The sequence below is a fragment of the Eumetopias jubatus genome, unplaced genomic scaffold (assembly GCF_037043125.1).
Source record: "Eumetopias jubatus isolate StellerSeaLion01/CBP00866 unplaced genomic scaffold, mEumJub1_p1.0 scaffold_1, whole genome shotgun sequence".
NCBI lineage: Eukaryota > Metazoa > Chordata > Mammalia > Carnivora > Otariidae > Eumetopias > Eumetopias jubatus.
Window position 1 is genome coordinate 128,239,757 of NW_028274807.1, and position 26,101 is coordinate 128,265,857.

At 42.7% G+C, this 26,101-nt stretch overlaps 1 protein-coding gene across 1 annotated transcript in view; it reads left to right on the forward strand.

Annotated features, from left to right (window-relative positions):
* CPNE4 (copine 4) overlaps positions 1 to 26,101 on the forward strand; it is a 367,114-nt gene that overhangs the window by 310,479 nt on the left and 30,534 nt on the right. Inside the window, exons 8-10 of the mRNA XM_028099204.1 lie at positions 6,386 to 6,484; positions 18,677 to 18,763; positions 22,028 to 22,087. Coding sequence (XP_027955005.1) covers positions 6,386 to 6,484; positions 18,677 to 18,763; positions 22,028 to 22,087 — 246 coding nt within the window. The remainder of the gene's footprint in view (positions 1 to 6,385; positions 6,485 to 18,676; positions 18,764 to 22,027; positions 22,088 to 26,101) is intronic.

A 26,101-nucleotide genomic window follows, 5' to 3' on the forward strand; every position in this document is an offset into this window, starting at 1 on the left:
GCCTTGCCCCACTCCTGCAAAATCCAATTCTTTGCTCCTGGACCCATATCTCTCTCCTCACCTTAGATTGAGTCCCTCAGATTGAGAGACCCAGCCTACTCTCTGCTCACCTTAGATCGAGGCCCTCAGAAGATAGTTGGACTGTCATACAGACAAATTTCCACTAGTCCTGCCCACCATTCCAGCAAAGGTGGCTCCTAGAGATGGACATGGCTGAGGCCTCTCCCCTCCATCTAGATCCTACATATAACCATTCAGCTGCACCCAGCTTCAGGCTCTGCTTTGCTGTGAAGCTCTCTGTCTTTACTCCATGTAGCACTCTGCCCTGCCAAACTCAGAAGTCCAAATCAGAGTATTCATGTCACAATGGAGGAGCTACTTTTAACTCTTATCCTAACAGCTGGGTCAATGTCAGATAGTTATTGCCAGATCTGCAGTAAGCAATCACAATAAAGTGATTAAAAGATAATCAAGGGAGCTTGGATCCTCTCCCCATGGACATACCCAGCCAAGGTCTGCCTGTGCAAGTCACAACCATCAAATAAACAAATATATATTTAATGTTCTTTTTGTAGATATTTAGAGTGCTGTATAAACCACTAAACCAATTTTGTGTTAAGGGTTGTCAATGCATTTTTATAAAAAAGAAGTCATCCCAAACATTAAATTATGGGTGAAATTCTCACAAATCCCTAATCATGGCTGTCTTGAAATATGATTGCATGTATTTGCCTAAAAGCCCCATAAAGTGATAGAATATTGCCTGATTTCCTAAAAGCTGCAATTAGAAAACTGATCTAGACTGAGTGATATGAGAGCACAGTCTGGTTTCTACATTGTTAGCATTTAATTTTGATGGTCTCAATTTAAAATTCCACCTTTAAATGAACCCAGTAAGACCCCTCCTGGGTTAATCATGCTGGGCAATTTTAAAGAGTTCTTATTATCAAAGAGAACATTAAAAATGTATATAAGTGTATTCTTCCCTGAGAGAGGTCAGATATCAGTGAATTAGTTGATTATTTAAAAAAAAAAGAAAAAAGAAAGCAAAGCAAAGCAAAGCAAAGCAAAGAAAAAAATAAGCTGTCCATTGGAAAGGCACCTGGCAGAAGTATATTGTGAAGCGATGTGGTATAATGACAAGGGCCCTGGATGTAGAGAAATGAAGCCAGGTTCAGGGTCTCATTCAACTCTTGCTAGCTCTGCACTTGGGAATAAGTTACCTTCAGTTGTTTTATTATATTTTAGGATCATCATCTGTAAAAATGGACCCGTTTTCTCCCTGGGGCGGGGTGGCTTTTGTGAGGATCACCATGAGACAATGAACAATGGACTTTTAGCTCTCCAAGGTGTATAAATATACCTAGCAAAAGAGAGCAAAGAGAGTATTGTTAAATTAACCAGGTATTAATAGTTAATTAAGAATTGTATTGCTTTAATATGATAGTCTCAGACTTTGGAACAGAAGGTTGAAAAAGGAATAAAGATGCAATGTCATGTAACTAGGGAGTTCTGGATTGGAAAGGAACTTCACATTCCTTTCAATTCTCATTCCCCAGACACCCATTTTATAGATAAGGAAACCAAGGCACAGAGGTTGAGAAGCCTTCCCGAGGTCTCACGGCACTACCCGCAGAGGTCAGACTAGGATTTAGCTCTCCTGCTTCCCAGCTCCTAGCACCTGTGACTACAATCCTTAAATTATGTCCATAATCCCATTTCTGCATTCCTACACCTATGTCTACAACCACCAAAGCTTATTTTCTGGTTCAAGTGTCTCCTTTAGTAAAAATCAATGAGATGAATGCAATATCTTCTTTTCCCTTTCCAGTGTAGACAGGACCAACCACTCAGAGAACTGCCATCAACTTGATTCAGGGAGAGAGACCTTTTTCATTCACTTATCAAATATTTATCTGAGTTTTTACTTGTGCCCAAGAATTGTGCTAAACCCTGATAAAAAATCTGAGTGTTCAGAGGTTTCCTTCAAGTCATGGATGTAGGCCAGTGATGACCATGTAGTTGGAGATGTTAGAGCAGTTATAAATAGATTGCAATGGAAGCTTAAGGGGATGGTATGACTAAGGAGCCAGGAGAAACTTGACAGCAAATTCTGCTTCACCTAAACAAATTAAAGGAGACACAAATAAATGGAAAGACATTCCGTGTTCATGTATTGGAAGACTTAATATCATTCAAAATATCCATACTCCTCCAAGTGGTCTACAGATTCAATGTTCTCTCCATCAAAATCCCAATGGCATTTTTTTTTACAGAAATAGAAAAACAATCCTAAAATTCATATGGAACCACAAAATCTCCTTTATTTTAAAGTCAACTGATTATTAACTGATCAACTGTGTCTGTAAAATAATTCCCTGCAACACCTAAATTAGTGTTTGATTAAATAAAAGTACTGTAGCCTAGCCAAGTTGATGCATAAAACTGACCATCACAAAAGGATAATGAACAATAAGTTGGCATACCTTTCTTATAATGGGTTCCATGCAAATGTAAAATAAGAAGAGGATGGAGTAATGCAAACTCTCAAGACACATCTATCTATGCAATTCACAGACAGAGCTAAAGAGACCCAGAGACCATGCACACACTACTGTCTGGGCAGCCTCTTGCATGGGTTCAGTGAACATTTTCTCTCTGTTGCTTGGTGCGTTCATTGAGTTTCAGGGAATCTTAATAGTTTATAGTTTCAATCACAGAATGGGTTATTTTACACAGAGCAAATTAAGACCTCGATTCTGAACTTCTGCTTCCATTAAGAGGCAATATGGTATATTTGAAAATGTATCAGCTATGGCACCAGACAGCTGGATTCAAATCCATCCTTGTCACTTTCTAGGTGTCCAGTCAAGTCACTTAATCTCTTTAAGCCTGGGAGTGGCAATTACCTATGACTGGTAATAATAGTATTGTCATATCAAGGTTACCGTAAAGGATTAAAGATCATAAACCAAATGGCACGGGTTCAGAAAAGATGACCAGTTAAGAAAAGCTATGAACTTCTTTTAGTTCAAAGATTATCTAATGTTAGCTGAGTGGTCTTGGGAAACTTACTTTACTTCTCTGTGCCTCTGTTTCCTCATCCATAAAATGAGCATAACACTAAATTGTTCTGGGGATTAAATGAGCTGATATATATATTTTTTCATATATATATTTTTTCATATATAAAGCTGATATATATATTTTTTCATATATATAATAAATGCTCAGAACAACATCTGGTACACAGTAAGCACTATATATGGTTTAATTATGATAATTTGCTATTTGTGTGGTAGCTGTGAAATCAGGGAGGTGGGAAACCTGGATTTTAGTCCCGGGCCCGCACTGGGTGAACTCACAGAAGTCACTTCACTTCTCTGCCATCATGGCTTTCTCTGTAAAATGAGGGAGTTGATTGGACCCTCTGTGGAGCTCAGACCTGGTAAGACTGCATACTACACTCTGCTGTGAGATGCAGGAACTTGAGAAGACTTCTGGCTCACAGAGAGTTTCCAGCTGCTGATCTCTCACAGATCTGTCAAGGCTTCCTTATTGATTCACACCAAGAACCCTGCCTCAGTTTCAGTTTTTCTACAGGGCAGCCAATCTGTTTACTTTTCACCAAAATGTGTTCCTCTCTCAACCACATCAGAGCTGTCACAAGTCAGCTTCATGGCACAGAGAGACGGAAAAAGTGTTTTTGTTTTTCTGCTTCACTGTGTCTGCCTTCCTTTAGGGTCCCTTCTGAGAAAGGTCAAAACAGACTTCTGCATCTGCTGTAATGAGAAATGCTAGCCAATCGAAGAAGCAGGGCCCATGTAAGCGACAGGGCCTGCCCCTGGGGGGGTGGGGGGCAGGACTAGAGTCCTATCAAGACTGACTCCTCCTCCAGCCTGTGGAGAGTCCATGGTCACTCTCTCTCTGCCCCTGAGAGATAGCACATTACAAATGTCCTGAATGTTGTGCCTGGCAGGGAGAAGGAGGGAAAGTTACTAACTACAGGATGAGGGGACATCTAATAGTGGGCAAAAAAGGAGTGACATGTGGTTTTTGCCTAAGATTTCGCGACAAGCTGAAGTACTCTGTACATCCCCTCTTGCTTTTTCTATATTCCACTAGGACTAGGGAGGCAGGAGGAAGGGGATTCAACCTCTTCTCCAATGCAGAAGAGTGTTGAAAAGGCTGCTTCCACTTCTTTTCTCTCCTGTGCTTTTGCCCCCTTTGTCTCTTTATCTGCTCCTTCAAGGTAGAAGACTATCTGAGTGTCAGCCTCAGGTGTCTCAGGGCTGTATTTACTACCAGGCAAAGTTAGGAGCCTTAAAGACAGGGTCCCAAGAACCACCCTTCTTTCTGTGTCCAGGCCCAGGTCATACGTGTGTAAAGAGGGAGAGGCAGTAAGGAGGGACTGGCAAACAAAGAGAAAAACCCCTGGTTGTTAGTGACTGCAGATCAATGGACAGTGTTCAACAACGTGATATTTACAATGCACATTCTGAGCCATTTTTCCAAATGGATAAATCATTGATTGGTTCCATCATCCATTGGAATAAATGAGGAAGAACTTCGTCCTACTTTGAATTAAAAAGGGGGTTCTCATCATTCCTACCAAACATTGCAGTGCTTAGCATTTCAACCAGAAAGAGCTAAGCCTTTCATTGACTTTATTTTGCAACCTATATAACTCCAACTAATCTTAGCATCTCCAAGTTAGAGGAAAACTCAAAGAACATCCCACCAAATCCTCTATAACATTGTCTACTTGACTTTCTCTACCACATTTTTGGGGCGTAGTCCTGCAGTTTCTTCTTAAACATTTCCAACAATGAAACACTCACTCTTACACAAACAGATGACTTTATTTCTGGACAGGTGTAATTCCTGAGAAATACTTTTTTTTGTTATTTCTTTGCAACTTCCTCACAAAATTTGTTCTCCCCCTTTTGGAGTCAGACAAAGTAAATTGAAATACCTTTTCCTATGACAGTGCTTTAAGTACTTAAATCGTTCTCAGACTGGGTTATGTGGTAGCAATCTCAGTGGCTAAGAACGGCAGTGATTTATTTCTTATAGATACAAATGTCCATCCTGGGTCACCTGGGCACTCTGCTGCACATTTCGCTCACTTAGAGACTCAGATTGATGTAGCAGATCCTATTAGTAGCTTACTTTTAGCATCTACCAATTGAGTAAACATGTAATGACCAAAAAAGCATAAATTGAATGGTTTCAACTGAATGTTATTTGTAATTCTCCAACTTCCTGGAGTCAAAGATTCATTTCAAAATCTAGATATCTTGAGTTCTACTTCCATGTACTGCAGAAGTTGACACCTCCCCAGTGTTTCTGTGGGGTTCCACTCCTAGGAGTCATCTGTCCGGCTCTCTCTCCACAGCCCTGCTCCCTCAGTTTTAATCCCTATGGACGATATCACACTGCTGTCCCATCTGCTTGTCCCAAACATGGACATAGCCCCTCACCTTTATTCTCCGAGTCACAACCAGCAAAATGTTGTTATGGGTGGCAGATTTACTAGAGTCTCAGGGATAACAGGAGAGGAGGAAGTAGAGAAGACACATGAGGGGAGAGATATCCAAATGACTTGACCTTGAAATTTAGACCTCACAGTTTCCAAAGTTCCTTACTTGTCTCTTACCTCTTCCTACTCCAATATCAGGCCCATCTTCAGCCCTCTGATGAATCCTTGCCAAACTTCCTCTCAACCCACACCCCTGGTTTATGTCTCTAGTTGCAAAGAGAAAACTCAACTTGACATTACTTTATTCAGCAGAGCAGTGGAGCTCCCTTTATCTTAACCTCCTCCATTTTGATTTATTCTAATACAATCTCCTTCATAACCGAAGGAGTTATTAATATGTTTTCCAAGCAAAAGAATTATCTACCATAGATTCCACATTGAAAGAGAAAGCAAAAGTTGAGAAATGCGTTTTTCTTCAAGATGCCTTCAAAAAGAGGCGCCTGGGTGGCTCAATTGGTTAAGTGTTCGCCTTCGTCTCAGGTCATGATCTCTGCGTCTTGGAATTGAGCCCCACCCCTGTTGGCCTCCCTGCTTAGAGGAGAGTCTGCTTCTCCCTTTCCCTCTGCCCCTCCCCACTGGTCATGCTTGTGCTCTCTCTGTCAAATAAATAAATAAAATTTTTAAAAAATTAAAAAATTAAATTAAATTTAAAACTTAATTAAAAAAAAAAACTATAGAAACCAAAGGCATACTACATCCCACATGCCACACTCTAGGATTGTGGCATCTAGACCAGGCATCTTTCATCAGTTCTTCCTCATAAAGTTCACAATGCCGTCAGCTACTGTGGATGCATTCTTGACTTGTTGTTTTTTTTTATAAGATACTTCTTTCCTCTTACAGTGCATAGTGTGGGACTGGGACTCCAATGGCAAACACGACTTCATTGGAGAATTCACATCGACATTCAAGGAGATGAGAGGAGCAATGGAAGGCAAACAGGTAGGTGGTAAACCACACATGATATTTCGCCCAGACGCTTCTCTCATGATGTGTCCTTAGCACCCACTACACATGGAACACCTAGAGAAGAGATATCAATATTTGATTAAATGTGACAAGTAGGAAACGTGGTGGGATTTGAGTACCTAGATTCTACTACTAACCCGACCAAAGTAACTAGTATGACCTTGGAAATGACACTGCCCCAGTGTGGTGCAGTTTCTCTATCAGTAAAACAGAGAGGTCAGAGGAGAATATTTCTAATTTCCTTTAGCTGTGGAGTCCTGGATAAGTGACTTAACTTCTCTGTGGCTCAGTTTTCTCACTTAAAAATGAAGGTGATAAGTGTACCTACCTAATAGAACTTCGTGAAGATTAAATGAGATAATCCGTGGTAGGCACTGAGCAGAGTGTCTAGCATGTAGCTAGCACTTCCCAAATATCTGCTTATGGTAGTACTATTCTTTCCATGACTTGGCAACATTAATTACACATTCACTACTTTGGAAAAATTATTGGGTTCCTCCAAATATTCATTCTGGCCACTAGATTTTAATTTGGCTGCACCATTTTACTCAACGCACTGGATACTGAGACATGGACCCAAACACTAGTACGTAACAGGGGCATATAGGGATTTCATCGCATCACACAGAAACCTAAACCTCCTCTCCATTTCTCTCAGACACACATACATTCACATATCTATAAATTTATAGACATGGACATGGACCCTAACCATGTAACTTCTGTTCTTTACCTGTTCATTGTTTACCTGTCCAATTTCTAGCCATAAAACCTGTATCTCTTTGCCTATGGGCTTTCTCTGGTGACTGGAGCCTGTTCTGCCTATGCCCACAGCAGGCTGAAGTATGAGGGGAGGTGTAGCTCCTTCCAGGGAGCAGCCCTCAACAAGTAACTAATAGGGGGTGAAGTATAAATACTCCAGCTCTCTTGCCCTGCGGGGGGCAGAACTCTGAGTGTGTCCTCTATGCAGTTTCCTAGAGCTCCCCAGCAGGAATCGGCCCTGGTTGCCCACAGTGGTAACTGACTTGCACACCTCTTTGACAGCCTGCACATCTCAATGCCCCACTCCTCAACTGGTGCTTCCTGGTATTACCTCCCAAATGAACTACTTGCTTGCCTCAGGGGAACTCAAAACCAAAATACCTGACCTTCTTACTCTGGGGCCCACTGTCCCCATGGAACAGAAAAGAGTGACAGCTGAGCATTCAGTGGCTCTGAGAAAGGTCTTTCCCTTAGAGATAAGATCCTATACCTGACCTGGTCAGAAGTGCTGATTACAGAGGATGTCACAAATCATTTTTCATGTCTCTTCGTTCAGATATAAGGTCAAGATATACCTAGATTGGATGGGAATAAACATTCTTTAGAACTGGAAGCTTAATCTGAATCAGACCATTTGTCAAGTACTTATATTTGGTCTAGAAAATCAAGGGCAATTTTCCACATAGTTCCCACAAAGCCTGTTGTATATGCTCTATTAAATATTCAGGATTGCAAACAACTTGTGTAACATGTAAAGACCTTCACCACGAGCAAGCATGCAGCGGTTCAAGGCCACGGTCAAAACCAACACTGAATTGGGGCGCCTGGGTGGCTCTGTCAGTTAAGTGTCTGCCTTTGACTCAGGTCATGATCCCAGGGATTTGACCACATCTCATGTGGTCCTGGGATCAAGCCCCACATCAGGCTCCCTGCCCAGCAAGGAGTCTGCTTCTCCCTCTCCCTCTTCCATTCTCTTGTGCTCTCTCTCTTTCTCAAATAAATAAAATATTAAAAAAAAAAAAACCCAACACTAAATTGCAAGTGAAGTCACACCCAGGATAACAAGATAGCCAGAGAAGATATTGTTCTGTTGAACCAGGCCCTACTGAGCTAATAAATTAATGAGTTATCAATACCACGTATTAGAGTTCTAAAAAGTTTCACAAAGTTGTGCCTTGTTCTCCTCTACAAGAAGAAATAGCCAAATCAATAAATGTGGGAAACATTTCATCTTTAGGTTCCTAAGAGAGTAGTACAAGTAAAATTATAGCATATATTATAAGTGAAGAGCACCAAAGTCTAATGCTTTCAAACAAACAGAAATGAATCTTTAAGTTCCACTGAGGAAATGAATCATATGCTATGTACTTTTCTGTATCACCGAGATACCAGAAAGTTTTCATTTAGTCCAATCACTCAGCCCCATATGGGCACATATGCACTATAGGAAATATTCTCTTATTTATTGATTCTACTAGTATTTATTACAGAACACCTACTAAGTGCCAAGTTCTACGTGTGTCATGACTGTGCATCAGAGTAGAATATAAACATGAATCAAATAAACAAAAAATAAAAATGTAATTACAGCTTTTGACAAATGCTATAAAAAAACTGAACAAGTTTTGGGATGCCTGGGTGGCTTAGTCGGTTAAGCATCTGCCTTCAGCTCAGGTCATGATCCCAGGGTCCTGGGTTCGAGTCCCACAACGGGCTCCTTGCTCAGCAGGGAGCCTGCTTCTCCCTCTGTCTGCCGCTCCCCCTGCTTATGCGCTCTCTCACACACAAATAAATAAACAAAATCTTTAAAAAAAACTGAAAAAGTTTAGTATAAAGGTGTGGTATTGGAAAGATAAACTTAAATAATTAATTTGAGTCCCTTAACAATGAAAAGAAGCCAGCCATGTAAAAAGCAAGGGAAAAGCATGTAGGCTGAGGGAATAGCATTCCTCAGTCCTGAGTGAGGAAAGAGCTTGGTGTGATTAAGGATGTGGAGAGAGATCAGTGTATCTGGAGCAGAGAGGGTGGATGGGATATGCTCAAAGACAGAGGCAGGGGCCAAGAAAAGCACATTCTAATAGCTCGAAGAAAGGAGTATGGATTTTCTTCTAAATGTGGTAAGAGACAGTTTTGTGCTCACCAGGATAGGAGCCACTAGCTACATGTGAGTGTTTTAGTCTTACTTTTAATTAATTAAAATTAAGTTTCAATTTCAATTCCTCAGCCACACAAGCCACACTCCAACTGCTCCTTAGCCTCATATGGCTTCAATATTGTTTGTACAGATATAGAATACTTCCATCATTGCAGAAAGTTCTCCTGGACAATGGTGCAAAGAGGTCCAAGCCAGAGAATGACATGACTGGTTTTAACTTTTTAAAAAATGACTCTGACCACCGTGTAGATAATTCATTATAGTGAGAGAAGACAGTGAAACAGATCTGTCAGGAAGCTACTACTGTAGGCAAGACAAGAGGTGATAATGACTTAGGTTCAAAAAGTGATGATGGAGGTGGAGAGAAGTGGAGTGATTTAAGATGGATTTTGGAGACAAGAGCTACAAGACGTGTTGGGAGTTTGGGTGTGAGGGGGATAGATGAGTAAATGTTGGTGCCATTTCTTGAGTAAGGAAGTCTTGTTTCAGGGAGGTCCAGTTTGTAAGGAAAGTTCAAGAATGGGGCTGGGGAAACTGGAGGAGAGGCCTACCTGGGGATGTATTTTGGAGCCATCAACAAACAGGTGGTTAATGTCAAGAGAATGGAGGATAGGGAGGGAGGATAGAGGAAGCTGGAACTGAGGAAACTCAGTAAGTAGAAACAGAGACAAAAAGAGGAGCCATGGGGGGGCGGAGCAAGATGGCGGAGGAGTAGGAGACGTGGATTTCGTCTGATCTCAGGAATTCAGCTGAATAGGGATCAAACCATTCTGAACACCTACGAACTCAACAGGAGATCGAAGATAAGAAGAGTAACAACACTCTGAACAGAAAAGCGACCACTTTCTGGAAGGTAGGACGTTGTGGAGAAGTGAAACTGAGGCGATATTCGGGAGGATAGATGGCGGGGGAGGGGGCCTCCGTCGGCCGCTTCTGGCAAGTGCTAGAGCCGCGGAGCACAAAATCGGAACTTTTAGAAGTCGGCTCCGCTTGAGGGACGTCACTCCAGTGGCTAAGCGGGGGGTGGAACCCTCGCGGGACAGTGTGGTCTCAGGACCCTCGGGGTCACAGAAAGACCGGGGGTGCCTGAGTGCGGCAGAGCTCCCAGGTATCGGAGCAGGGAAGCCGGCTGCAGAGACAGAGCCGAGGGGCGGGCTCTCAGCTCGGGGTTGCCATAAACTGTGATCCGCGGCCCAGTCGGGCCACTGCTCCTCCAGCAGGGACCCAACAAGCGGCAGATCCAGGGAGACTCCCCTTCCTCCCCCGGGAGGAGCGGCGCGGGAGCACACAGCAGGGATCTACTGGGTTTGGAGACTCCACACGGGGTCGGGTGCCAGACATAGAAACGCTCGGTCACAGGCCGGGTGAGCACGGAGTGCGGCTGGAGACCGGGGAGACGGGAGTGACTGCTTTTCGCTGGGGGCGCACTGAGGAGCGGGGCCCCGAGTTCTCAGCTCCTCCGGGCGGAGATTGGGAGGCCACCATTTTCACCCTGGTCCTCCAAAGCTGTACAGAGAGCTTGCAGGGAACAAAAGCTCCTGAGAGCAAACCCGAGCAGCTTGCTTAGCCCGGACTCACAGGGCGGGGCAATTCCGCCTCCGGCAAAGACATTTGGGAACCACAGCAACAGGCCCCTCCCCCAGAAGATCAGCACGAACAGCCAGCAAGCCAAGACCAAGTTTACCGATCAAGGAGAACGGGAGAACTCCAGTGCTAGGGGAATACTGCACATAGAATTCATGGCTTGTTTACCATAATTCATTGGTTTTTCAAAGTTAATTTTTTAACTGTTTTTTTTTTCAATTTTTCTTTTTCCCTTTTTCAAACAACATCTTATCAATCCCTTTTTTAAAAAAACATTTTTTATTTTTCATTTTTAGAGTCATATTTTTATCCCTTCATAGTAGTTACCCTTATTTTTGGCATATATATGTAAGTTGTTCTCTCTTTAAAATTTTGAGATACAATTTCTTCTAATAGATCAAAATATACCCTAAATCACTAGTGTATGGCTTTGTTCTAGTCTCCTGCCTGATCACATTCTCTCCCTTTTTTTTTTCTTTTTTCTTTTTCTTTTTAAATCTTCTTTTTTCTTTTTAAAAACAACTTCTTATCTTATCAAGTCCTTTTATAAAATCTTTTATAATTTTCATCTTTACAGTCATCTGCCATCCCTTCATTGTATCAACTCTTATTTTGTACATATATAAGTCTTTCTTCCTTTAAAATTTTAGCAGGCACTTTCTTCTAACAGACCAAAATATGCCCAAAAGCTAGTGTGTGGCACTGATCTATGCACTAGCCTGATCATATTTGATCATATTCTGTTTTTTTTTTGTTTTGTTCTGTTTTTGTTTGTTTTTATCTTTTCCTTTTTCCTTTTTTTTTTTTTTTCTCTTCTTTCTTTCCCTTTCTTGTCCCCTGGTTTCAGGTCTTTTCTGATTTGTATAGAGTATATTTGCTGGAGACGTTGTTAACCTGTTAGCATTCTGTTCTCTCATTCATCTGTTCTCCTCTGGACAAAATGACAAGATGAAAAAAATCACCTCAGCAAAAAGAACAAGGGGTAGTACCGTCTGCCAGGGACCTACTAAATACTGACATTAGTACGATGTCGGACCTAGAGTTCAGAATCATGACTTTAAAGATACTAGCTGGGCTTGAAAAAAGTGTGGAAGTTATTAGAAGTTATTAGAGAAACCCTATTAGATTTTAAAACAAAGACTGTAATAAGAGATGAAGAAGGACACTATATCCTACTTAAAGGATCTATCCAACAAGAAGATCTAACAGTTGTAAATATCTATGCCCCTAATGTGGGAGCAGCCAATTATATAAGGCAATTAATAACAAAAGCAAAGAAACACCTTGACAACAATACAATAATAGTGGGGGACTTTAACACCCCCCTGACTGAAATGGACAGATCATCTAAGCAAAAGATCAACAAGGAAATAAAGACTTTAAATGAAACACTGGACCAAATGGACTTTACAGACGTATTCAGAACATTCCATCCCAAAGCAACAGAATAAACATTCTTCTCTAGTGCCCATGGAACATTCTCCAGAATTGATCACATCCTAGGTCACAAATCAGGTCTCAAGCGGTACCAAAAGATTGGGATGATTCCCTGCATATTTTCAGACCACAATGCTTTGAAACTAGAACTCAAACACAAGAGGAAAGTCGGAAAGAACTCAAATACATGGAGGCTAAAGAGCATCCTACTAAAGAATGAATGGGTCAACCAGGAAATTAAAGAAGAATTAAAAAAATTCATGGAAACCAATGAAAATGAAAACACAACTGTTCAAAGTCTTTGGGATACAGCAAAGGCAGTCCTGAGAGGAAAGTATATAGCAATACAAGCCTTTCTCAAGAAACAAGAAAGGTCTCAAATACACAACCTAACCCTACACCTAAAGGAGCTGGAGAAAGAACAGCAAATAAAGCCTAAACCCAGCAGGAGAAGAGAAATAATAAAGATCAGAGCAGAAATCAATGAAATAGAAACCAAAAGAACAGTAGAACAGATCAACGAAACTAGGAGCTGGTTCTTTGAAAGAATTAACAAGATTGATAAACCCCTGGCCAGACTTATCAAAAAGAAAAGAGAAATGACCCAAATCAACAAAATCATGAATGAAAGAGGAGAGATCACAACCAACACCAAAGAAATACAAGCAATTCTAAGAACATATTATGAGCAACTCTATGCCAGCAAACTAGATAACCTGGAAGAAATGGGTGCATTCCTAGAGATGTATCAACTACCAAAATTGAACCAGAAAGAAATAGAAAACCTGAACAGACCTATAACCACTAAGGAAATTGAGGCAGTCATCAAAAATCTCCCAACAAACAAAAGCCCAGGGCCAGATGGCTTCCCAGGGGAATTCTATCAGACTTTAAAGAAGAATTAATACCTATTCTCCTGCAACTGTTCCAAAAAATAGAAATGGAAGGAAAACTTCCAAACTCATTTTATGAGGCCACCATTACCTTGATCCCAAAACCAGACAAAGACCCCATCAAAAAGGAGAATTACAGACCAATATCCTTGATGAACAGGGATGCAAAAATTCTCTCCAAAGTACTAGCCAATAGGATCCAACAGTACATTAAAAGGATTATTCACCATGACCAAGTGAGATTTATCCCTGGGCTGCAAGGCTGGTTCAACATCCGCAAATCAATCAACGTGATACAATACATTAACAAAAGAAAGAACAAGAATCATAGGATCCTCTCAATAGATGCAGAAAAAGCGTTTGACAAAGGACGGCAGCCTTTCTTGATCAAAACTCTTCAGAGTATAGGGATAGAGGTTACATACCTCAATATCATAAAAGCCATCTATGAAAAACCTACAGCGAATATCATTCTCAATGGGGAAAAGCTGAGAGCTTTTTCTCTAAGGTCAGGAACACGGCAGGGATGTCCACTATCACCACTGCTATTCAACATAGTATTAGAAGTCCTAGCCACAGCAATCAGACAACAAAAAGAAATCAAAGGCATCCAAATCGGCAAAGAGGAAGTCAAACTCTCACTCTTTGCAGATGATAGGATACTGTATGTGGAAAACCCAAAAGACTCCACCCCAAAACTGCTAGAACTCATACAGGAATTCAGTCAAGTAGCAGGCTATAAAATCAATGCACAGAAAGAAATCAGTGGCATTCCTATACACCAACAACAAGACAGAAGAGAGACAAATCAAGGAGTCGATCCCATTTACAATTGCACCCCAAACCATAAGATACCTAGGACTAAATTTAACCAAAGAGGCAAAGGATCTGTACTCAGAAAACTATAAAATACTCATGAAAGAAATTGAAGAAGACACAAAGAAATGGAAAAACGTTCCACGCTCGTGGATTGGAAGAACAAACATTGTGAAGATGTCAGTGCTACCTAGAGCAATCTACACATTCAGTGCAATCCGCATCAAAATACCATCCACCTTTTTCAAAGAAATGGAACAAATAATCTTAAAATTTGTATGGAACCAGAAGAGACCCCGAATAGCCAGAGGAATATTGAAAAAGAAAAGCAAAGCTGGCGGCATCACAATTCCGGACTTCCAGCTCTTTTACAAAGCTGTCATCATCAAGACAGTATGGTACTGGCACAAAAACAGACACATAGATCAATGGAACAGAATCGAGAGCCCAAAAATGGACCCTCAACTCTATGGTCAACTCATCTTTGACAAAGCAGGAAAGAATGTCCAATGGAAAAAAGACAGTCTCTTCGACAAATGGTGTTGGCAAAACTGGACAGCCACATGCAGAAGAATGAAACTGGACCATTTCCTTACACCACACACAAAAATAGACTCGAAATGATTGAAAGACCTAAACGTGAGACAGGAGTCCATCAAAATCCTAAAGGAGAACACAGGCAGCAACCTCGTCGACCTCAGCCACAGCAACTTCTTCCTAGAAACATCGCCAAAGGCAAGGGAAGCCAGGGCAAAAATGAACTATTGGGATTTCATCAAGATAAAAAGCTTTTGCACAGCAAAAGAAACAGTCCACAAAACCAAAAGACAACCGACAGAATGGGAGAAAATATTTGCAAATGACATATCAGATAAAGGGCTAGTATCCAAAATCTATAAAGAACTTATCAAACTCAACACCCAAAGAACAAATAATCCAATCAAGAAATGGGCAGAAGACATGAACAGATATTTTTCCAAAGAAGACATCCAAATGGCCAACAGACACATGAAAAAGTGCTCAACATCCCTCAGCATCAGGGAAATCCAAATCAAAACCTCAATGAGATAACACCTCACACCTGTCAGAATGGCTAAAATTAACAAGTCAGGAAACGACAGATGTTGGCGGGGATGTGGAGAAAGGGGAACCCTCCTACACTGTTGGTGGGAATGCAAGCTGGTGCAACCACTCTGGAAAACAGTATGGAGGTTCCTCAAACAGTTGAAAATAGACCTACCATACGATCCAGCAATTGCACTACTGGGTATTTACCCCAAAGATACAAATGTAGGGATCCGAAGGGGCACGTGCACCCCAATGTTTATAGCAGCAATGTCCACAATAGCCAAACTGTGGAAAGAGCCAAGATATCCATCGACAGATGAATGGATAAAGAAGAAGTGGTATATATACACAATGGAATATTATGCAGCCATCAAAAGGAATGAGATCTTGCCATTTGCAATGACGTGGATGGAACTGGAGGGTGTTATGCTGAGTGAAATAAGTCAATCAGAGAAAGACATGTATCATATGACCTCACTGATATGAGGAATTCTTAATCTCAGGAAACAAACTGAGGGTTGCTGGAGTGGTGGGGGGTGGGAGGGATGGGGTGGCTGGGTGATAGACATTGGGGAGGGTATGTGCTATCGTGAGCACTATGAATTGTACAAGACTGATGAATCACGGATCTGTACTTCTGGAAACAAATAATGCAATATATGTTAAGAAAAAAAAAAAGAAGAAGATAGCAGGAGGGGAAGAATGAAGGGGTGTAAGTCGGAGGGGGAGATGAACCATGACAGACGATGGACTCTGAAAAACAAACTGAGGGTTCTAGAGGGGAGGGGGGTGGGGGGATGGGTTAGCCTGGTGATGGGTATTAAAGAGGGCACGTTCTGCGTGGAGCACTGGGTATTATGCACAAACAATGAATCATGCAACACTCCATCAAAAACTAATGATGTAATGTATGGTGATTAACATAACAATAAAAAATTATTAAAAAAAATAAAATATAAAGCTATAAAAAAAAAAAGAGGAGCCATCTTCTTTTAAGCTCCTTCCTGTGAGAGTCATGGTTCTGCAGGGTAAATTCTTGATTAACTTGGGTTAATTCTCAGGGGCGTTCTTGAACAACTTTAGTTTGAGGTGGCCAAAAAGGAAACTTGCAAGAACAAATAGGAGAGCCCCTCCAAGGCCCTTCTAGGGGAAGCGCTATGTTAGTAGGCCAGGTTTTGAAGTGAGACTGATGTGGTAAATCCCATCTCCACCAGTTGCCACCCATAAGACCTGAGCCTCATCTTTCACCTCTAAAAGGGAGTTGGGGGAGAGTTAAATGGGATTGTAGATGTAAAGCAAATAACCTATAATAACATTTATCCCAACATACATGCACAATACTTAGACCTGGTTCATCAGCACCCCCTTCCCGCCCAACGGGCATAAAAGCCCCAAGTACCTGTGGGTTCTGATTCAGCTTCCTTAGAGCCCTTGTCTGGCGGCACCAATCCTCCCCTACTGGTTCGCCTTAGCCCAAGATGGAAATGAGGAGACTTTTCATGGATTATCACTATAATTCTTCAGATAACTTGAAATCTAACTCATGTGAAGTTTCATTTGTTATGTCCTGCTTGACTGAAGAAATTGAGGTTAATAGAAATTATTGAAAGTGACAAAGGAATCATCGCAGCTAATTGTGGATCTTTTCTTTCCAACTGTAAGGTAAATCCCTATGCTACTTGTTCATACAGTGATATTAGAGGAAGATTTGGGGGAAAGGCAATTTCAGTTTTGATCAGTTTGGGAGGGACTTGGGGTGCTTTGTCTGAAAATGCTAGATCCACTTTGCGACAAGCTAGAATTCTTGTTTATCAAGCACTATCCACATGGAGAGCTGATGAGAAGAGAAGCTAAGAGAGGGAAAAAAGACAACCATCATCATGATGGAAAGATTAGGCCTTTAAAAAAAACAACAGAGTTGGAGATGTCTTGATTTCAGATTCAATTTGATTCTTCTTTCTTCCTCTCCTCTCCTCCCACCCTCCCTTCCTATCTTCCTTCCTTCCTTCCTTCCTCTTTTTTGTTCCTTCCTCTTATGAAAAGAGTTTTAGAGGATCCTTAGCCAGTACAGGATTCCTTTCTTCCCAGCCCTTATGTGGTTGCTCAGCCCCTAGTGGAACTTCCCCAGTACTGAGAAACTCCTGGTCTCAGTTATCTGTTGCTGAGATACAAATTACCCCCAAAACTTCCTAGCTGAAAACAACAATCATTATTTACTCACAGTTCCCTGGGTTGGCAGTTTAGGCCGAGTTCACCTGGGGCAGCTCCTCTCTGTTCTACATGATGCCAACTGAACTCACTCATGCATTTGTGCCTCAGCAACTGGGATGGCCGGGACATTTCTCCGTGTACTCTTTTATTCTCCAGGAGATCAGAGATCAGCTTTTTTACATGATGGTAAAAACTCCCCAGCAGCAGGAAGAAGGCAAGCCCCAATGCACAGGCACTTTTTAGTCCTCTGCTCATATCACTTTTGCTAATGTCCCATTGGCCAAAACGAGTCACATGACTAAGCTCATCATCATTGTGGAGGGACCTGCACAAATGGATGAACACTGAGAGGAATGAAGCAATGGGGGTCAAAGCTGTATCAGTCTACCCCACTCACATCTGCCTCAGAAACTGCTTTATTTTCAGATACTCCTAATTGTCAGAGAGAAAGTGAAAATTTGTCTCCTGAGTGGAAATTCAAGGATCTGGTTCCCACAGAATGGTGGGCAGGAACATTCAGTGGCTCTTGGATGTTTGACTTGTAGTTGGTTTTGTCACATGAAGTCTTCTGTGGCCTGAAAATGTTGATATCTCTTCCCCTAGACACTCCCTTAGTTCCCAGCTACCTCCTCAGTTCCAAGCCACTCCGGCAGCTCTCATACTATCCCCTTTGGAGATCTATTGTGTCACCGTTGTGTTACGTATCACTTCATTTTTTAGTTCTCAATGAGGGTCTATGCAAACTCATAATTATTCCCACTAACTTCCTGTAGCCAGCATTCAATGTCTCTCAGTGTTCTGACATTTTAAGCCATTTCCTAGGCACTAAGACTCAACACTTGTGTTAGGAACGTGTCTACAGACATCTTCTCTCTGTTGCTTGATTTGACCCTATTAATAGAAAGCATTCATAAGTGCCAGGCACTGTTTTAAATGTATTACATGGATTAATTACTAACGCTTCACAATAATCCTGAGATAGATACAATTATCACCTCCATTTTACAGAGGAGATATCTAAGGCATAGAGGAATCAAGTAATTTGCTAAGGGTTGCATGGCTGGAAATTGGTGGGATCAGGATTCAAACCAGGCAATCGGATAGCACTCAACCGTGCCTCTGAACTGCATTATCACACAGAGACCGTTTGTCAGCCCTCAGATCCATTTGCTGCAGCACCTGGGGGCTTAGTCTTACTGAATCACTCCCCTTCTTCCTGAGCAGGCTCTCTTGTTGCAGGTGCAGTGGGAGTGCATCAACCCCAAGTACAAAGCCAAGAAGAAGAATTATAAGAACTCAGGCATTGTGATTTTGAATCAGTGCAAGGTATGTATGTAGTCCCTCTCTTTCAAGGAGTGTGAAGCTAGGGCTGTCTGGGAGGAAGAGCTCAGGTTGTATGGTCAGTGAGAGAGAATGTCAAGGAGGTGTGGTGTGTTTTAAAATAAAAATCAGAAAGTCAATGTATGAATGGATGTGCAATGAGAAATGTAAGCATGGGGGGTCTTGGAGCTGTGGTGGCCCGATGCCACCATCCCTTCCACAAAGACAGTCATACCCCCAAAGATGGGGAGTCCTGGTCACATGTCAAGCTCTCTCTGTCCAGAAGAGCATCAGAGGGAGATCCCCCCAAAGGGTAAGCCAACATTTCCAGAGCCCCTATTGTATGCTTGTCACGGTGTTCAGTGCTTTCTATGTGGCACTTCACCCATACTGAATGGTACCATGAACACAAAGCAGTGGTGAAAGATCACAAGGGCCTAGAAATTCCTCCCAGAAGGGCTCTAACCTCACAGAAAATCCTACATGCTAATAATCAAATCTCTTAAGTCACATCTGAGAATAACTCTGGCACTGGTTGAGTGTATACTATGTGAAAGTAATGATGATGAATTCTGTTTAGCTTGTATCCTAACCCTGAGACTTCAGTTGTCAACTGAGATCATGTAACTAGTCACACATGTGGTAAGTTTAAGAGCTGAGATTTTAACCTATGCCTGTTTGACTCCAACATACAAGACTTAAATGCCATCTAGTTTCTCTCTGTGTTTGTCAGGTTCCTTCTCCCAGATTGGCCTCTCCATGGCTGCCAGGCGCTGCGGGCACACATCCTCTCATAGCAAGAGCGAGAGGAAAGAAAAGACGGATATGCCCACCTCTTGAACCAGTCAGTGGGACTAGGGGATAGTGTATTGGGATTGGCCATCTGGAATCATTGTATTAATTGTGTCTTTTATTTTCTACAGTTTTTGATGCTTTAACATCTTGGAGCCTTGTGGACCCACGTAGGGTCTGCGCCTCCCAGGGCTAGCTAAATTTCTGGAGATAGCAAACAGCTTGCTTGTGAGCCTACCTTTGATATGCAGACCAACCAATCCAGAGCCCATACCCCCAACCACCTCCTTTATGGAGCTCTCACATATGGAGCCAATATTCCTGTGGTCCTATATGACCCCGGGTCCAGGCTTCAGATAATTAGAGACCATCCCTATAGCCCAGAGCCACAAAAATTATTCAGACTCTCCAATACTAAAACAATTTAACTGCTTACCCTGCCCCACTCATTCCTTACCACAAACACACACACACACACACACACACACACAATAAAGATTTCCGCCCACACTTTCCTTTCAATCTTTCTGCCTTCTGACTGACCCTGGTGCTTCCCCATGTGGCCCCTGAGTGGTATGACATGCTTCCTATCCTCTGAGGAGTTGTGAGTAATAAACTCTTCTTCTAGGGATGACTGGGTGGCTCAGTTTGTTAAGGATCTGCCTTCGGCCCAGGACATGATCCCAGGGTCCTGGGATTGAGTCCTTCATCGGGCTCCTTGCTCCACAGGGAGCCTGTTTCTCCCTCTGCCTGCTGCTTTCCCTGCTTGTGCTCTCTCTCTCTCTCTCTCTTTCTTTCTCTCTCTCTCTGACAAATAAAATCTTTAAAAATAAAAGTCCATATTTAAAAAAAAATAAACTCTTCTTCCAAAGGCAGTTATCTCTGGTCATCTTACCTAACAATCAAATCCCAGGCACATTCAAAGCATCCTTGTGCCTAGGGAAGCAGGAAAAAACTATCTAGATGAACCACTTCAGTGGTTGTCTATCTCCTTTAGGTGACTGTGCGTAAGTCTGTTTTGATCCTCCATGAATTGATCTTATAGTTTAGTGCTCAGGGGCCATGTTACTTCAACTCATTCCCAAGTTCTTATTTCCTTGATATACAGACAATAGTAGGGTGTCCCAACCTTCAAGCAAAGCATTGCATAAGGAAGCCAGGAGCATGGGGCACCTGGGCGGCTCAGTCAGTTAAACATCTGCCTTCAGCTCAGGTCATGATCCTGGGGTCCTGGGATGGAACCCCACATCGGGCTCCCTGCCCAGTGGAAGTCTGCTTCTCCTTCTCCCTATGACCCTCCCTGCCTGCTCGTGCTCTTGCTCTCACTTGCACACTCTCTCTTTCTCTCTCAAATGAATAAATTAAAAAATCTAAAAAAAAACAAAAAGGAAGCCAGGAGCAGGCACTGTTCAGGGGGCCAAGTAAACATCAGCCCTGAGAAAAGTCTGCCAAGAGATGTGTGCCACCTGGAGGTGGTACCTAGAGACACCAACATGGGATTTTGTGGGTTGGTCTCTGAGAAGCTGCCCTGAGCATCAGATGGAATCTGAGGATTGAGGGTCAAAATCATAGTTACTCCCTGCCCAGGTACAGGGGCCAGTCTGCAAGCTCCACAACTGCAGGGATTGTGTCTGGTTTTCTCATCACTGTATCCCTAGCATCTAGTGCATAGTGGGGGCTCAGTAAATCCTTGTTCAATAAATAAATGAATGACTGTCACCCAGAGTCAAGCAGCAGAATCATAAGGAAGCAGAAATGAAGACCAGAGATCGGTAAGGCACACGAGAACACAGGTGATCATGGTTGGGCAGAAAGCAGGGGCCGTACTGAATTCCGGAACAGAGGTCTAAAGGATGGACTACACAGTCCAGACTGCCGTCATTAGAGTCCCACCTCCACCATCAACTGGGTAGGTGATCTTAGCCTCAACTGCCTCCTCCACAAAATGGCACAATAATAATGATAGCACCACTTTTATAGGGTGGTTCTAAGAATTAAATGAAATTATGGATATTAAGCCCCTGGCTTAAAGTTAGTGCTCATAAGTGTTAGTCATTGTTCATGGCATGGCAGGAATCTAACGAATGGGAAACTGTCAGTAAAGGCCTTCTCAGGACATTTCAATCCTGAAGCCACCAAACTAGATTACTTGTGGTATTAAGAATGTTACCAGGACTGGGACTTAGACACGGGGAGCAAAACTGAAGCCAAGTGTAGTCTCTCACCGGAGGCTTCCATAACCCAAAAGAGGGGTCCAGGGCATAGGTAGTTGCAGCCCTCACAGGGCCATCTGAATTGAGCATTGCTTTTTCTTGCCTGTAACATAACAAAATCAGCTGACCCCTCTTTTTCTCACAGATCTCTTTCTGCTCTTTCTTCTAGGTTAGCAGCCTAATCCCAAAGATTAAGCTTCCACTCCATAAGGAAATAGATTGTGCTGTTACTAAAACGGTTTCCTCTCCTCCTCCTCCCATGCAGATCCACAAGATGCATTCTTTCTTGGACTACATCATGGGTGGCTGCCAAATCCAGTTTACAGTAAGTTGTTTCCATATTTGTTCATATTCAGGGATGGGGGATGGTGTGGGGAATGGTGCTGGGTTGGGAGAATGAGTAGACAAAAGTTTATTAAAACCCTGGGTCAGCTTTGTTCAGATCTCATTGCTGGAATATTGTATGGTATCATGTTTTTAAAGTAACTTCATACTTCTGTTTTCTCCAGTGAGTATGGTTGTCAGGAATTCATATCGGGAAATTCATGCCACTCATCCTTAGGTGGTTTGGGAACCCTCCTAATGCTTCCCATTCTTTCAGTAACTACACATGGCATGGGGCAGTGGGCATATTGCCAGATCTGATCACCTGGTGAGTTGGATGGCAAGGAAGTAAACCATGCTGGTAAGTCCCACTGAGCCAAGGCAGATGCAGCCCAAACACAAGCACCAATGCCCAATGGTTAGTACCAAGAGGAAGCCATCCAAATGGTTCATCAGACAATGAAGAGGTGAATTCCAAAATATTGGAGAACTAGTCTTTCAGAGTTGAGAAATAGAGTACTAGACTCAGTGGGTGGATCAGGGATCATCTCCTACATGTAACCTGCGAGCTCATGGGATTTATACACTCTAAATATGTATTTGGGTGGGTAGGCCGGGTCTTTTTAAGATGCCTGATAGACCAAGCTTATGAGTGCATCTGCCCTGGAATAACTTACGTAATATTCGAAACCCTCCTAGGTTTGGGCAGATGTGACCTCCAGAAAGAGCATCCCCAGATGGCCAGAGATAGATCTGCTAAAAACCTATGCGAAAGCCACATGGCAAACAAGAGAAACACAATCTAAATAGCTTTTGTTCCTCATCTTATAGACGTATGCTCATGAAGTTCAGCCCTGTTTAGCTCCCTCGACTAGTTCAGTCATATGAGGAAAGCAAGGCAGATGGTTTAACTGTTTTGTCCAGGTTTAAGCCCAAGAGAGTAGACAGGACCAATGTATTTCTGGGACAGGGATGGTGGTACTCAAAGGACTAAAAGGGGGAGTTCCAAGGGGGTGAGGTAAGGGGTTGTGTGATAGGCTGACCTCTCCTTAACTAGAGGCTTGTCCTCTACTCTAATCTCAGATGCGTCTACCTTTGTCCTCCCTAAACTTTGGGCATTGTTCACCTACCCCTGAATGGTTATGAGTTAATTATAGAATTTGGTCATTTCTTTAAAGTCTAAGGCTCTCTGAAGGTGCATCCACCCAGCCCTCCTACGTGCATTGCATGCCGGCGCACACAGGGAGTAGCAGACATGTCCATCGTGAGCGCGGACACCTAACGCTTAGCTGTCCTGTGAGCTTGCTGTCATGCTGAATGTACACAAATGGGAGTAGAGAAGCCAGCAATGTCATAAAGGAGAGCTACTGGAGATAGTGTCCCACAATCTTAGGCAAAGGAGCCATTCCCGAAACTATTTATAGGTTTTCAAGGGAAAGCTCTATTGATTTGGGTCTGTTTTAGAGTCTATAGATTCCATGCTCTTGAACAACCCTTTATTCAACCTTCAGGGGCTTGCTCTGCCCTTGGAGTTATACTGCAAAGAACCAGCCCCCGTGAACACCAGAAGTTTAACCCCACAGGGTCCCTAACTCCACACCCTGGGTCCACAGGGCCTGCCTGACACAGAAGGATGACCCTCCCCTCCTTTGTCACTCCTGCTGATCCTCCCCAGCTGGGAGGCACCACCTTAATGGCTCTCACCACCACCTCCCCAGTTCCAGCTCCTCCTCCCTTACCTATTGACTTGGTCCCCTTCAGACTTTTTGAATTGTCCTTTTATTAAGCTCTCCTGGATCATCCCTTTTGAGGGGACCATTTGTTTCCTGTCAAGACTCTGACTGGTACACTTTACAAGCAGGGGCTCAGAGAAAGCTTTTACACTTTCCACAGATACCTACTGCTTCTGACTCAACCTTAAGAATGTCAAAAGTGGAGCATCTTTCCCTTCAGGTGCCAGGCTGATGTATATTAGGTACTTTTATTGAATTATAATGGATTGAACACTAAACCTTAAAGGAGAGGTAAGGTTTAGGAAAAAACAAGAAATGAGATGAATAAATAGGATACTAGGATTTTCCTTTAAAAGCATCCCTACAGGGGCGCCTGGGTGGCTCAGTCAGTTAAGTGTCCAACTCTTGATTTCAACTCAGGTCATGATCTCAGGGTTGTGATTGAGCCTTGCATCAGGCTCTGTGCTGAGCATGGAGCCTGCTTAAGATTCTCTCTCTCCCTCTCCCTCTGCCCCTCCCTGCCTCCACCTCTCTTAAGAAAAAAAAAAGCATCCCTATGAACTTAAATGTTTATGCATCTGTATATTCTAATGATAAATATCGAAAACATATTTGCATTAATATGCATAAAGAGGGTAGCTTCAGAGGAGTGTTGGAGAAGTTGTTTGGATTAAGAATTTGAAGGGCTTTTAATTTTGAAGTAATGTGGTGGATAAGGGAATGGTCAGAGGAATCTTGAGCAGGACACTGAAGCAATTGGGCCCATGCTTTAGGGAACTAAACTGGGAGTGTTTGGTGAAAGGCATCGAAGGTGGTGAGGGGGCTCTGGAAGATGAAGCAAGAAGAGATTAACAGTCCTGGTGACAAGTAACAAGAGGCTAAGCTAGCAGGGCAGCAGTAGGAAGGAACGCTGTGGCAAGAGAGTCCAATAAGCCTTGGCCCGTAATCCAGTAAGGAGATGGAAGGCAGGGAATAATGAGGAGCCCAGAGGACTCAGATCTTCTGTGCCTGACTGACAAAGCGTGGGGTGGTCCTATTCATGGCAACATGGAAATCCAGAGGAGCTGCCAACAAGATGATTTGCTTTTGGACCTGACGGAACATACTTTCAGGCCTCTCAGTAGAGATGGCACTTAGAAATATGGCCCTAGGTTTCAGGAGAGAGGTAGAAGTTGCACACAAATGGGTCTGGGTGAGATGGCCAGAGAGAAGGATATAGAGAGAAAAGATGTCTCAGGAAATTGTAGAAGATCTCCATTGGGCAGCGAGGGGAAGAGGGGCAACCACCAGGGGAAGAAATGCCAGAGGAAAAGGTCCAGGACGAGGCAGTACTTCAAATGACCAGGAAGAAAATTTTATAAGATCAAGGGCAATAATCCCATATGCAAGAGAGAAGTCAGAAGGTGAAGACTAAAACACTGGGTCATGTGATAAAGAGGCACATATCATCTTTTGAAAGAGCAATTTCAACAGCGTGAGACAGGGAGACCCAGGAGTTAGGGTGTAGACAGAAGGTAAGGAAGTGAACACAGTGGGTACAACTATTCATTCAAGAAGGCTGGCAGTGAAGAGGAAGCAAGAGGGGGACAAGAGGTAGCAACTTGAGGATTAAAAGGGGGGAGGTTTCAGGCTAGAATCTGACCTTAGGCTTATGCAGAGGAGAAGCCCCAGTGGAGGGAAAGAGATTAAGATGCTAAAAAGAGCCCTAGTCAGTGATTCTTTTTTGGTCAGCGGCCCCACTTGAGAATCTGATACACAATCTATATCCTCTCACTGCAAAATGCACACACCTGATTCTGCATGCAGTTTCGGGAGGTCAAGAGCGCCCCTGAGGACGTTCTGTCTCCTCATGGGAAATCCTCAACTCATAAGAACTTGAGGGCAATTGTCACATGGCAGTCTTGGAGGAGGTGGGAGGGGGTGAGTGGACGAGAAACAGACTAGAGAGGGGGAGATGGAGTTCACTGTGTTTGGCACATGGCACAGCAGCCAAAAATAAAATTTGATACTAGAATTTCACACACAAAACCCAAAATTATAGACAGCCTAGGAGAGACAGACACCATAAGGGATTTGGAAAGAAAATGGTAGAAGAGTTCACTGTTTCCTTTGAAAGTTACTGCTTTTCCAGATGCATAAAAATATACTTTATAAAGCAGATTTTTCAGAGACAAGCTGTAAGCAACCTAAACGTCCAACAATAAGATAATGGCTATGTAAATTACAGTACCTCATTTAGGTGGATTATGATAAAGCCATTTTAAATGATAATTATAATGATT